Source organism: Lynx canadensis, chromosome D3, assembly GCF_007474595.2.
Source record: "Lynx canadensis isolate LIC74 chromosome D3, mLynCan4.pri.v2, whole genome shotgun sequence".
Lineage (NCBI taxonomy): Eukaryota > Metazoa > Chordata > Mammalia > Carnivora > Felidae > Lynx > Lynx canadensis.
The window spans coordinates 26,653,898-26,669,199 of NC_044314.2; the positions used below are offsets into that span (position 1 = coordinate 26,653,898).

Consider the following 15,302-nt stretch of genomic DNA (forward strand, 5'->3'; position numbering starts at 1 on the left):
TTCTGATTTTTCCATGGAAGTCCATATTTCATGAGTACATCTGTAAACAAGAGCTGGAGCCTCGAGTGAAGTTTCTTTTGTTGATATCATACTCCTAATTTGTTACCCCCTTTAATGTCACTCAGTGTGTTCAGCATGCCTTGTAGTCTTTCCACTATGACAACCTGGATTCTTCCTCTTGATTTGTAGAAGAAATACCTCTTTAGGCAAGAAGGTAATGAAAAATAATAAATTGGTAAAACAGTGAGGTTTATTGCTTTTGACAGTGGTAGTTGAGCTGCGTCAGTAAATCATGCAAATAAGGCAAGAACAGTAATACTTCATGGTATATGAATCAATAAATATACATGTCCTTAATACAGTAAGTTAATTAACAAACATAATGTCTTTTGGAACCAAAGTGGTAAATTGTTAACAGAGATGTGCACCTAAAATACTTCTGCATGTATATAGTTGGTAAATTGTACACTAGATTTCAATTTTTAACTTCAGTTTTCAAAGGCTCGTTTATTCTTAGGTGAAGAAAAGCTTCAGTGTGTTAATTTTACTGATATTTACTGTAAAAGTTTAGTAGGGAAATTCTGGGAATTTCTGCCGTGTTTACTAACAAGTAAACCTAGCTAATCTGGCTGTTCTGTGATCAGTGATACATTGTATGTCACACGACTTTTTTGGCACTTTAGCGTCCTGATGATTTTAATAACTTTTCCAACTTATTTTTTTTTAATTCAATCTGTATAAGCAGGAAGTTCACACAGGTGATAGGGGATAATCTGCCTTTAAGAAATTGTGTTGCATACAAAGGACTGCAGGACTTGCATGAGATTCTCACATGGGCACGCTTGCTCATCTGTCTGTGTATTGATGCAGGGACAGCATTGTAGATGATTTACGGTCTATTACATCCAATTTCAACATAGTTTGCAACAGTCTATGTTAATTGCTTTAGTGAACAATATCAAACTTTGGTCAGGCAGAATGTATCTGAGATGTTCATGTTTTTAGCCACTTAGCTTGGTATTTTTTAATACTTAAGAGTTTTTAGAGTGTCTTGAAGTCAGATGGTCAAATAAATTAAGGAAATGTTGAGGGGATGTGTCTGGGATAGTGCTGTCACAATGATGATAATAAAAGTCTATACTTTTTTGGGGTATATGACTTCAAGTCGGTTTATTAGTTTAGCATTCTCGGATCTATCCTGTATTATTATTACTCCTAAATAGTTTAATGTTGTGCCAGTAGATGCTTTTCACATTCAGGTACTGTACAGACATTTCTTGTGGCTTCCCTTAATATTGTTTAAATATATAGAAACAGAATGTAGTGTAAACTTAAGCCTATCAAAGAAGGCTTACGTATACCGAGCTCTGTAACCAAGAAAATTCTGATGTCGGTTCAATGAATGATGCTGTTTTTCTGTTGATACTGGTTTTCTGTTTCCATTGTGGTTGTGGTGCCGCACGCCACCCGTGACTAAAGTTCTCAGGAGGTCAGTGTACTGCCACGTGCCCAGTGTTGCTAAATTCTCCTACTTCTTTTCTCTACAACTGCTGTGAGACATAATTTAAGTAGCACACACCCTGATACCATTTGGCCTTTGTGGTGTGATGTCATCATTTGCACGTTAAGTTGATCTATTTACCCTTGGTGCTGAGGTGCTTGTAACAGATCCAAACCCAGACGTTGAGGTGATAAAGCAATAAAGACTGGGGCTTATCCTGGTGACCCATATCCCAGGGTATGTGGATATGGAAGTTACTATTATCTCAGAATAAAAATGTAACTGAAAAAGTTACTGTGGGAACCAGACACACCCTTGCAAGTACTGTAGTTGAGATGCCCCAGTATCCATAGGCTTTAGTCCCAGAAATGCTGATGTAAGTTGGTATTAAAGTAAAAGCTTAGAAAGCTCTTGGTAGAGTGAGAGCGTTGTTTGGTAAGATGTGGACTAGAATCCTGGCCCTGTCTCTTGTTAGGTGTATGACCTTGTTATTTTATTTTCCCTCTGAGGCTGAGTTTTTTTTTGTTTTTTTTTTTTTAATTTAAAATGAAATGGCAATACATAGCTTGCAGCTTATTATAAGGTCCATAATATTAAAAGTCTTACCTGTACCTGATATGCAGTAGCTAACTCAGGAAGGTAATTGTTAGTCCATATTTCATGGATTCCAAGATGACCATGTTTTCACCTTGGGATGGATCTTGTAAGTAAAATTAGAAGAGTTTTTCCAGGGCGCCTGGGTGGCGCAGTCGGTTAAGCGTCCGACTTCAGCCAGGTCACGATCTCGCGGTCCGGGAGTTCGAGCCCCGCGTCAGGCTCTGGGCTGATGGCTCAGAGCCTGGAGCCTGTTTCCGATTCTGTGTCTCCCTCTCTCTTCTCTCTGCCCCTCCCCCGTTCATGCTCTGTCTCTCTCTCTGTCCCAAAAATAAATAAACGTTGAAAAAAAAAAAATTTAAAAAAAAAGAAGAGTTTTTCCTTTTTCACGGAACACAAAATAATGTATTTTAAATAGGTGACATTCTAGATTTATTGAAATAGGGAATGTGTAAAAGATCTTTTATGTAGTTGTTAACGTCAGTGCTATTTCTTTAACATTTTTCCTGCATTTGTTTCTTTTCACATTTTTATAGGAACTGTCTATACTTGCAATTACAAGTTGCCACTCCTTATTAACAAACTGAAAATCTGAGAGAGCCATTTTTCTGCACTGTTACTTAAAATAGATGTTTTAGTATGATTAGGAGTTTGGTGATCCAGTTTTTAATTTTTTTGTTTTTTTAATGTTTTTTTATTTTTGAGAGAGAGACAGAGCGTGAGCAGGGGAGGGACAGAGAGAGAGGGAGACACACAATCCAAAGCAGCTCCAGGCTCTGAGCTGTCAGAGCGGGGCTCAAACTCACAAACCACGAGATCATGACCTGAGCCGAAGTCTGATGCTCAGACTGAGCCACCCAGGCACCCCTGTGATCCAGTTTTTATGCTATAAAAATACTAACTTAGTCACCAGTACCTTGTTACTAGCTGGTAGGTATGCAGAGATCTTTGGGAGCTCAGGGTCTTATGGGCAAAAATAACATGTGGTTATAAAGAACCAATGTTTAAGGAAGAGGCGGTGATTAAAACTTGCCTGACTTAAATCCCTTAGACTCCGGTTGGTCTTAAAAATTGACCTGGTTTGGTAGGCAAACCGAAAGAATTAATAGTGAAGTCAAAAGGAGGCTAGGAAGGGGCTGTTGATATAAATGCATGTAGAAGAAAATGGGTTCCAAAGGTCCATGTTAGAGAGAGAAGACATTGTGCCAGAAGAGAATCAACAGGGCTCCAGCTGGCATTTTATCGTCTCCTGCAGCGATGCCCAAAGTGAGCTGAAATGACACAGAATAGGAAATAACAATCTGTACTTACGCTTAGTTAACTAAGGTTAGAAGCAGATCTTTTTATAGAAATGTCAAGATGACTTGACTTGCATTTAATTCTGTGGCAGTATTTTCTTTTGTTTCATTTGTTTCATCATAAAAGGCAATATATTCAGTGGTTTAAAAATTCATATACATTTATACATACACATACATGCATGCATACCTACAAACAGCAAACATTGAAAAGCCTTCCTTCTCACCTCAGATAACCTCTGTTCGTGTGTGTGTGTGTGTGTTTCCTGTATGTGTACACAAATACTTATAGATATTTCTATTTGTCCTTTTTTTTTTTTAACAGATACCTTACTATACATACTGTATTTGCTTTTTTGCACTTAATATGTATGATATTTTAGAGAGTTTTCCCTATCAGTTCATAGGGAGCTTTATCATATACTAAATTACTGTATGAATATTTGTGTGTTGCTACTTTCCATTTTGAGTTTCATTGAGTTCTTTTGGGATTTTTCTTTGGTTTGTTGTTGTTTTTGTAGGTTCAGTTTTCGAATGGCAAAATACATAAATCATAAGTGCTAAATAAGATTAGATTTGACAAATGCACGTACAGGGTATCAAGATAAAGAATATTTTCATCACCCAGAACATTCTTTCATACTCTTTCCCAGTGGTTTTTCTGAGGCAACCACTATTTGATTTTTTTTTTTTTTTTTTTACTTTCAGTTTGGTTTTTCCCCCCTTCTAGAACTTCATGTGAATGGAATCATTCAGTGTCTAGTCTTTTATGTTCATCTTCTTTCAGCCAACTAAGTCTTCCCGAGATAAATATATCTCATCCATGTTGTATCAGTAATTCTTTTTCAGGATTGTTTTGCTATTCGAGATCCTTTGCACTTCTGATCAGCTTGTCAATTGTTATAAAAGTATCTTGCTGAAATCGTGATTGGGATGGATTTGAAAAAACATAGACCAATATTATCAGGGAATTAGGGAAAATAGACATCTTAATATTGGGTCATTTGATCTTTAGAGACAGGGTAGGTCTTTGTATACTTAGGTTTCTTTAAAGTTTTTAGATGTTAGTGTACAGGCCTTATATATCGTGCATTAAACCTTTTGTCTAAATATTTTGGTTTTTGACACTATCATAAATGGAATTAAATTTTTTAATTTTCAAATTGTTTATTGCTAGCATATAGAAATATAATGGATTTTTATAAGTTGCCCTTATATTCTGTAGCATTGCTAAATTTACTAATGAGTTCTAGAAGTTGCTTCAGAGATTTTCTATATAAATAATTATATTATTGTCCACAAACGCAGGGTTTCTGTTCCAACTTTCTTGAGATTATTGCCATATAACATGTAAGTTTAAGGTTTACAGTGTGATAGTTTGATGCACATTTACTGCAAAATGATTACCTCAATAAAGTTAGTTAACACTTCCATCCCCTCACATTACCTTTTTTTGTGGAGGGAGAGAGAACTTTGTAAGATCTGTGCTCTTAACAGTTTTCCAATATATAGTACAGTATTGTTAAGTATAGTCACCATGCTGTACATTAGATCCACAGAATTTATTCATCTTATAGCTGAAAGTTTGTATCCTTTGACCAGCATATCCCCATTTTTCCCACTCTCCAGCCCCTGGTAACCAACATTCTATTCTCTGTTTCTTTGAATTTGGCTTTAAAAAAAGTGGTTTTATTTCTTCCCTTCCAGTATTTTGTTTTTACTTTTTCTTGCCGTATTGCACTGGCTAAGACCTCCAGTACAGTGCTGATTAGAACTATATCATTGTTGATTACGTCATTAAAGTATTTATTCCTTCTAACATAGTTTTTAAGCAGTAAGTTTCCCTTTAATCATTACTTTAGATTTAGCACCCCCTCTCCAATTTCTTATACTGTAGATTCATTGTCATGTATTTTCTAATTTATTTTGTGATTTCTTCTTTGACCCATGGGTTATTTAGAAGTGTGTTGCTAATTTCCAAATTAATTGACCCTTCAAAAATTTTTTTGAAAGAGCGAGTGTGCAGCAAGCAGGGGAGGGGCAGAGGGAGAGAAGGGAGAGAATTTTACACAGGCTCCACGCCCAGCATGGAGCCCATCTTGGGACTCAATCTCCTGACTGTGAGATCACCACCTGAGCCAAAGTCAAGAGTCAGCTGCTTAACCGACTGAGCCACCTCCGTGCCCCTAATTGACCTATTTTTATGGCCCTAGCATACAATCGCTTTTTCTTATTGTTCCCTGTACACTTGAAAAGGATTCTGTACATGTCACTTAGATCAAATGGTTGGTTGATAGGATTGTGCAGCTCTTCTGTGATATATGGCTTTTTTTTTTTTTTTTCTTTTTGGCAGACTATCCAAAGAGTTACTGAAATTTCTGATTGTTGATGTGTTCATTTCTTCCTTTAGGTCTGTTAGTTTTTGCTTCATGCATTTTAAAACTGTATTTATATTTGTATTTGTATTTATATTTATTTAGAGAGGGCACAAGTGGGGGAGGGGCAGAGAGAGAGGAGAGAGAGAGAGAATACCAAGCAGGCTCCACTCTGCCAGTGCAGAGCCCAATCTGGGGCTCAAACCCGTGAAGCCATGAGATCATGACCTGAGCCAAAACCAAGTCGGACACTTAACTGACTGAGCCACCCAGGCACCCCTAACACTGTATTCTTAGATGCACATAGGATTGTTAATGTCATCTTATGAATTGACCTTATTATGAAATATGTTGTTATCTCTGATAATATTCTTAGTGTTAAAGTCTTATATTTCTGCTATTATGTTTTATTAAGCTTATTGCTTGCATGAATTGTGTATTTCCATTCTGATATTTTCAGCTTATCGGTATACATCTCTTTTGTAGATGTTTTATATCTTGTATTCATTCTGACAAGTGTCTGCTGCTTATTGGAATATGTGGTGTATTTTTACTGATGTGGTTGGATTTACCCTTTTACCCATTACACTTTATTCTTTGTTTTCTATTATCATCTGGTCATCTTTTCTTCCTTCCTTCCTTTGAGGTTAATTATTTTTTAGTGTTTCATTTTAATTTTCTATATGCATTTTTTCTCTGTCTCTTCCCCTTTTCAGGGGCAAGGGTTGCTTTCCCAATGACAGTATGAATCCTTAGCTTTGTGACAGTATAGCTGTTTTTAACACATCCTTTTGTTTCTGTTGCTGTTGTCCTACAAATTGCATCCACATGCTTTTAGAGTTACAATTTTTGCTGTAACCAGTCATCTCCTTTTTGTAGAAATTAAGAGAAAAATAAGTGTCTTTTACATTTTCCTGCATACTTAATACTTTCTAGGTCTCTTAATTTTTCTCAGTGATTGAGAGTTTTCATCTGTTGCTGTTTCTCTTTATCCTGAAGAACTTTCCTTTAGCATTTCTTTGGGCAAAGTCTGCTACAAATGAGTTCTCAATTTTTGTTTACCTGAACATATTTTTGTTTTGGCTTACTATATGAAGGATATTTTTGTGGGATATAGATTTTAGGTTGAGTTTGTTTTTCCGTTCAGCTCTTTAAAGATGTCCCATTGTCTTTTGGCTTCTGTTTCTGATGAGAAATTGTTACTCATGTGCTCATGGCTCTGTGTATGTGGATTGTTCTACTCCAGCTGCTGTCGGAGTTAAAGCCAGATACTGTTTCAAGGTGGTAAAAACAGATTTTATTCAGTAATCACAATGGTAGGAGAAGAGCTGAGCTCAGTTTTGATTTGCACAGAGGTGACTGGGAGAATAGGAGAGTAGGCAGCGGGAATGAATAGAGGCTTGAACGGAGTTAGGGAACTGAAAAGTTACAAAAAAAAAAAAAAATGGGTTAGTGGGTTGGTTGGTCAGTGTCAATGTGGCCGTCTGTGTCTGCTAAATGGCATTTCTCAAGTTAGGCTTCTACCCTTTCTCTGAGGATAGCCTGGGATACAGGCCTTGTCCTTTCTGGTGACTGATTACATTTCAAAGGAATGGATTTCAGGTCCTTGAGAAAGACACTCCTGAGTTGTAGGAGACACATAATACATCTCAAAGAGACAGGAAAAGGATTGACAAGTGCAAGTTTTTAAAATAAATGCTCTAAGGAAAGGAAGTCAGGGGCCTATGGACAAGTGTTGGTTGGAACAAATGGTAACTTCTTTTGGCCGCCTTGACCTTTTCCAAACAGGAGCTCAAAAGGGTCTGGGTCCTATGAGGGACTTGACCTTAGGCTCCTAGAAGCCATGCTAGAGCTTAGTTAAGTGTCTTAGTGCAGGAGTTTAGATGGAGTCCTTGTGCCAAGAGTTTTGTAATTCTTAACCACTTTGAAGATTTTCTTTTTATCTTTTAAGTATTTCGACAGTGATGTGCCCAAGTGTGATTTTCTTTGTAGTTAAACTGCTTGTTATTTACTGAATTTCTTAGAAGTATTAGTTTAATTTTTCACTGAAGTTGAAGATGTTTTAGGCATTATCATTTCAGGTATTTTTTTCCGGTTTTTCTTGTTTCCTCTCAGAACTGCACATGTTATTGAGACTATCCTTTTGTTATTCAGTCTTTTTTATTTTGGTTCTTCTGCTTTGACAATTTCTATTGACTCATCTTCAAATTGACTGACTATTGTGTCTTCTCCAACCATCAGGTTCATTTTTTATTTTTGATTTTGTAGTTTTCAGTTCTAGAATTGCCTTTTGATTCATTTTGATAGTTTTCATCACCAAGCGAGATTCTTGTCTGTTCATTAAGTCTGTGAACATGTTCACAGTAGTTACTTCAAAATCCTGGTCTTTTAGGATTTTGAGGATCTATTTCTATTGGCTATTCTTTCTCTTGACTAGGGGTAACATTTTCCTATTTCTTCATATGTTTAGTAATTTGTGCTTTTTATACTGGATATTTGGGATGAAATACTGTAGAGACTAAATTCTGTTATCTTCCTCTGAAGAGTTTTGATTTTTGTTCTAGCAGATAGTTTTGGTCAGCCTCATAGTCCAAACTGTCTGCCTCTGATGTAAAAGCAACAGTTGAGATTTTAGCACTTGGTGTTTCCAGACTTCCAAATGCAGGTTTTCGGCAGGCCACATACTCTCCCCCATGTATATAGTTGACAAATCAGTCGAGGATTTGGGCAGAGTTCACATTCATATTTTGATCCCCCCCCCCCCCCCACATGACTCCTTCTTTATAGGATTTTTCCTCTTCTTTTTTCAGCCTCTCTGGCAGCCCCAGATCCATTCTCTGATTATTTGTGCAAGTCAGTAAAACTGTGGTTTTCTGTAAGGTCTAGTTGCCCTGCCTAGCTTAGACTGTGGGGCTATCCTTGGATACAGGGCCACATAAATGCATCTCATTCACTTTCCCCTCTCGCAAAGGTTTGACTTCCCTTTGATGTTGTCCTTTTGGTCCCTCTCTACCATTTTCAAATGGTTGATTTTATTATATTTTGTTCAGAGGCTGTCATTATTGTCTGAAGGAGGGTTTGCCTAATTAAGGCTACTCTACAGACAGAACCTCTATTTTGTTTTATTCATGTACTCTTTTGCTAATCGTGTACAGTTTCCATTGAGAATTTATATTGTGTTTCAGAGTTCTCTACTCTTCTTTGTTAAAGGTTTCCTGATCATTCTTACTTATTTTGGTATGTTATATTTGGAGTAATTTTGTCTGAGCTTTTTTAGTGAGATTGTATCAAATAATAAATTCGGCAGAATTGATGTCACTATGATGTTGTCTTCCTGAATAGGAAGATACGCGTTTTTCTCTTTGCTTAGTTTCCTTTGTGTTCTTCAGTAATAATGAAAATGTTTCTTTGTATAGTTTTGCCACATTTGTACTTACGTTTATTCCAGGTGCTTTTGTGTTTTGTTATAAATTGATGCTTTTAAAAAATACTTTTTCTTATACAAACAAGCAAAAATTTTGCTAGCTAGAAGGAGATTTATTATTTTTAAGCAAACCTTCCAATTGTGGAGAGAGATGTTACCATAAACAGTAGAACTGAGGCTTAAATATACCTTAATATGCAAGTTGGAAAGTGGCAGAGTTAGGCTTGGGATCTAGGTTGGCCTGCCTGTTGATTGATTGCATGTTCTGAACATAATGTTGATTATTTTCTGATTTATTTCAAGGCTTGAATAAAAGCACAACTTAAGCTTTTCTCTCTTTTAGATTCTGGTTCTGTGTCAGTGTCAGAATTACTTTAGTGAAATCTTCATTCTACTGTCATAGGAGCAGAGTTGCCTCTGAATCTAATCTCTTGTTAATAATTTTCCTTGGATTATTTTCAAAGGCTGAAGAGTAAGCTGTATACCTTTCCTTCTGAGGTTTAAATTCAAATTCGTAACACTCTAGAATGTAGGTGATTTTGTTCGTGATTTAAGCTACATGGTGCTATATGTTCTCAGGAGACACTTGATAAATATCTTAGAAGAACCATGTGTGGTCATGGGTTTTATTTATAGTCAGTACGTCTTTGGGGGAAAAAGATTAAATTATTTTCCAGTTTCTTGGCTTTTTCTGACTTTTGTCTTTTGGAAAATGAAAGATTGATTTCTGAAGCCTGAAAAGCGAGAGAATCTGTTAAGTATCTTAAAAGGGTGCTGGGGAGTATCAAAAAATGCATTTGTAAAAGCCAACCAGTATAGTTGCTGTGGCCCCCAAGGCATGGCCTGAAAAGTGTCTGGAGGACCTGGGAGAGGCCCTGGAGCCCCGGAGCCCAAGCCCAGCAGCGGGGATGTGTGTTTTCGGGCCACAGGAAGACGGCACTTCTCACCATTGTCCTTTGAAATGTTGATTCAGTTAGCTCTTTAGCAGTGTGTGCACCTGGAGTTTAATCAGTTGTTTGATTTTATTTTCAAATATTGTTTTGAAACGATTCTTCCTCCTCTTTGAAATTTTGATGATTTTGTAATATGAGAGAAATGGAGTTTGAGTTTGTTTCAGAAATTACCTTTTGACTCTGATTGTAAAAGTACAGCTTCTGACCTGAGACACGTTGACAGGCACAAGTTCCCATTCCAGACTGCCTTTGAAGGTCTCCTTCCCTCCTCCCACAGATAAGAAGTTACTTTGAAATTGTGGCAGGGAAAATAGGGAGAATTATCTCTGGGCATGCTGATGTTCTGGAAGGAGATGTGGAAGAAAAAGTTTGAGACCTTTCTGGTCTGTGTCTTTCAGGTGCATTGATTTTTGAAAACGAAACACAGCACATCTTTTATATTCATCCTGCCATTTTAGAATTTGGTACTTTGACATATCCTCACAGCAGTTTCTCAGAACTTTTAAGGTGGTTACGCTCTGTTAGAATGACTTCAAAATGCACTTCCTTCTCCATCGTAGCAATAAGAGAGCAGTAATAACTTCCAGTAGAACTGAACGTGTGAGTTTCTCAAACAAATAATGTGAAAATATTAACTTTGGGTATGTATCTAATTTAAGTGAAATTTTTCCTGTATTAAAAAGACCAGTCGACATCCATTTTTAGCTAAGTTTTTAAACTAGATTATAAAACGATGCACTGTTAGTAAGGCTGGTGGCATAGGTATTAGGTCTTTTGCTGTGAGTAGTGGAAATTGGAAGGGGCATTATAGGTATGATTTCATTAAGCTAGAGAGCATTGGTGTTCACATTTTTAAAACATAATCATAACTTATCTGGAGTCACATGTTCCATTTTATTGGCTTCCTTCATATAGAAAATATAGAAACCAGCACTAAAAGCCCGTGAAAAAGTGAAGCAATGTATATATATTTTCTGGGTGAAGGAAGTATTCTGTACATTTTCCATGTTTTACATCATGGTATTTTGAATAACCATGCTTCCATGTTCACATCAATTTTTTGTTTTTCAATTTATGCACAGCACTTGCTCTGAAATTTGGGGACTGAGTACACCAAATACGATAGATCAGTGGGATACAGCAGGCCTTTACAGCTTCTCTGAACAAACCAGGTGAATATTCTGCCCTCTATGGAATCCTAGCAATCTTGGGGCGGGGGGGCTGTTTTGGAAGACCTGTAAGGGGTTGCTCAGTATCATTTTGCCTAGGATGTTTCCTTAATGTAAATAAGGCATGGCATTTAAAATACCTGCTTGCCAGTATTAATGATATATTAAATGTGTCAGCTGCTGTTTTGATCAATGAAATTCTACTTTTGAATCTTCTTTAAATTACTGCATCCCCTAAAGAATAGGAACTTCGATAATAACTCTATTCTCATTTGATTTTGAGACTAGATTATAATCTGTTGTTGGCCTAATTTTCAAGTAGATACCTAACCAGTTTTTGCTAAATTTCTTGCTATCATCTAAACTCATCTTCTTTATACTAATAAGTACGTAGTTATTTACCAAGCCCCTCCTATCACAGTTCACGCTAGGCTAACTCATTTTTATGTTCTCTTTTTTTTAAAGTCACCTTATTCTCTTTTTGAGCATTTTGGTATATGTCCATTTCATCTCATCATACTCATCACCATCTGCATTTATGTGTGAGCTGTAGGAATATACCTCGGTCCTCAAAACAGTCACAACTGGGTAATGAGTTACATTAGATTGAGTAAGTTACTTTACATCATTGTTGGTACTTCCCATTCCTCACACTAGTTCCTTTTTTTTGATACCTCAGTCACCTACAGTATCAATGCCCTTCAAAGCATCCCTAAATAAGAGTTTGATTTACTCAAGATAGAAGTTGACAAAAAGTTTTTCGAGCAGACTCTATGATCCTTTTTTTAAAAAACTCAATTTCTTCCCAAGTGGTTAGCCATTCATTGACATCTGAGTCATTTACGTAGCCTATTTATGAGAAACATCTGTAGCGTGGTGCTGCTTGCTTTTATATCCGACCCATTAAATAGTACATTTTTCTTCCTTGTACTCACTAAAACTAACTAAATGTCTGTCATTCCTTTCTTTATGCTCGTACTGTATTAATTTAGCCCAGTCAGCTGCGCCTGTTTTTTTTTTTTTTTTAAAGTTCCCACGTTTCTTTCCCCTTGCTTCTCGACAGGTCTCTGGATGGCCGTCTGCAAGTGTCTCATCGAAAAGGACTGCCACATGTGATATATTGCCGATTGTGGCGTTGGCCTGACCTTCACAGTCACCATGAACTCAAAGCCATTGAAAACTGCGAATATGCTTTCAATCTTAAAAAGGATGAAGTATGTGTAAACCCTTACCACTACCAGAGAGTTGAAACACCAGGTAGAAAAATTAGATTTGTTTCCTTGTTTTAAATTAAATGCTTGAACTTAAGTAAATGAGGCACTGCTGTGTAATTGCCCCTGGGAAGTCTTGGTGTAAAATTGCAATAAATTACCTGAAATTTAGTGTATTATTTGGTAATAATTAAAACTACTTTTAAAACGTTTTAAATATGGGAAAATAAACTTGAGAGGATAAGAGATGTCAGTTTCTTGGGATAGCATACTATTTGACCTCAAAATTACATATCCAGAAAATTCTTTTTTTTTTTTGTAATGTTTATTTTTTTTGAGAGAGAGAGAGTGCGCGTGCATGGGATTATGAGGGAGGGAGGGGCAGAGAGAGAGAGGGAGACACAGAATCTGAAGCAGGCTCCAGGCTCTGAGCTGTCAGCACAGAGCCTGACGCAGGCCTCGAACCCACGAACTGTGAGATCATGACCGGAGGTGAAGTCTGATGCTTAACCGACTGAGCCACCCAGGAGCCCCTATTCAGGAAGTTCTAATCTCCAGATTCACAGTCTGGTTGGAACTAAACTGATACACCTCTGTACCTGTCTGCTGCCTGAGCTGTTTTCAGTTATTTTATTCTTTAGTATTTTCTTTGAAGCACTTTAATGGTATCATCTGTATCTAAGCAGATTGTGAAATCCACAGCAAGACTTTTAGTTTACTTAGTTAGCTGCATACTTGAAAATTTAAAAATTTTCAATTTCAGTGCAGCTATGTTTCTAGAAATGGTCTAAATCTGACTTCACAGATCTTCCTGCAACTTTTCCAATGGGGATATATGAACTCTTACGGTAACATTATAGTATTACCAGAATGTCCTTGTTCCTCAAAGTACAGGATGAATTGAAACTTGGAAATTTAGATTCTGGACTCCATGGCAAATTAAGACCAATCAGATTTGTCAATTTCTTAGGAACTGATATAAGGCCAAATGGATGGACCCTAAATTTTAAAAATGAAGCAGGCTACTTCCTTTTTTGTGTGTGTGAATTTTTTAATAAAGGTCTGGTCTGTCCCCCTTCCCTGGTGCCCATCCTGTGCTCTTTGCCATTAACCTGGGTTCCTTTTACTCTTTCAGTTTTGCCTCCGGTATTGGTGCCACGGCATACCGAGATCCTGACCGAACTGCCTCCCCTGGATGATTACACCCACTCCATTCCAGAAAACACTAATTTCCCAGCGGGAATTGAGCCACAGAGTAATTACATCCCAGGTATTTTCACCTTCTGAATCTCCTGAAAATTGGGATAGATAAACAGATTTTGTTCATACACATTCACATACTAGTAAATTGTGATTTGACTTAAAAAAAAAAAATGCTTCTGGATTTTGAATAGAAAAATCTGCTTTGTTGGTTGATTATTTTGTGAAATGTATAAGCCTCGTACTTTAAACACTTTTGTCTGGAGAAAAGTTTTACTTTATATTTCATTTTCTTTTGCAGTGGCTTTAATCAAAGTACTGTGAGAAGCAGAAAAGAAAAGATCTTAGTAAGTTTGTCTTAGTTGTTGAAGCTAAGAGAGATGCAGAATGTAAGCAAAATAACTTGTTCAGGAAAAAGGTATTCCTGAAGCAAGTGTAACTAAAAACCACTCAAATAATCATTTTCATAGATAGCTCGATAATGTTAAAGAGAAATGTACTATGCCTATAGAAGATAAAATATTTTGAGTTCCTACAGATGTAGCAACACTGCTGTACTGAAAATCATAAATCCTCTAATTCGGTTCTTTTTCATCTGGGCCCCAGTCACCTCTGCTGGGAAGTGAATGAATTTAACTACATGGTTCTCAAATCCTGCTCAGATTATTGTAGTACGTGACCTAGTAATACACCACAACGCACTTTTAGTTTTCACTGTTCTTTTAGGAGAACAACTAATATTTTCTTACTTTCTTACTTTGTGTTTCCCTTTTTTGTTTTTTGGGGTTCCCCCCCCCCCAGCAGAAATTAAAGGTACCATATTCAAATGGGGATGAAGCTATCCGTTGGATATTTTAGTGTCTCATTTTTTTTTCTCCTTTTGTAACAGCGTCTCCATTCCACTCTTATTTTCAGTATACAACAGAAAATACATAAGGAAGTTAGTTTCCAGTACATTTAAAAAAAGATCTCTTTAATATGTCTCATGGAAGAAATGCTTGTTCGTTGACAATTTAAAGACATAAAAAGGATTTTTAAAAATAGCTAAATTTAAGGTAGAAAGTGTTTCCTGATTGTTTTAATGTGCGTAATTTTTTTTTTTTTTTTACAATTATTTTGTTCCAAAAGAGGGCTTAACACTGCTTTTTAGGTTGCTAGGAAACACACTTTTTGAGAAGTTAAGAGAGCAGGGCCTAGAATCGGGTGGAATGCGAGGACCAGCAGGGGAGGGCAGGACTGAAACAGGTCACTCGCCAGGGAAGACTTGGCCGGACATGGTTGTGTGTGGTGTGGGGGGCACATTTTAAGTCTTTGATGTGGGAATTTGTATTATTCAACAATACTAGGAAACCGAGACGTAAGCATACAGTCTTGTAAGACACCTACCCGGTAATTATTTGGAAGGCTGTTAATCAAAACGCTTAGTGGTTTTTCCTTGTGGAGATGCTTGGGTTTATTTTCCTTTCTTTCTTTGTTTAGATTTGGTTTATTTTACAAAGTAGCAAATCAAAAGTGAATCACACCTATTTGCCTTTCTGAACAATGGGGCTTTACCCAGCTCCAGCTGACAGTGAAAG

The 15,302-nt window shown here is 36.9% G+C and overlaps 1 protein-coding gene across 7 annotated transcripts in view; it reads left to right on the plus strand.

Annotated features, from left to right (window-relative positions):
• Positions 1-15,302, plus strand: part of SMAD2 (SMAD family member 2) — an 84,099-nt gene that overhangs the window by 40,275 nt on the left and 28,522 nt on the right. For 6 of the 7 annotated variants that reach the window (XM_030336987.3, XM_030336992.3, XM_030336989.3 and 3 more), the window contains 3 exons: positions 11,228-11,317; positions 12,378-12,571; positions 13,661-13,795. In XM_030336987.3, the coding sequence (XP_030192847.1) occupies positions 11,228-11,317; positions 12,378-12,571; positions 13,661-13,795 (419 nt within the window). The remainder of the gene's footprint in view (positions 1-11,227; positions 11,318-12,377; positions 12,572-13,660; positions 13,796-15,302) is intronic. The other variant, XM_030336993.3, reaches the window with a different exon arrangement.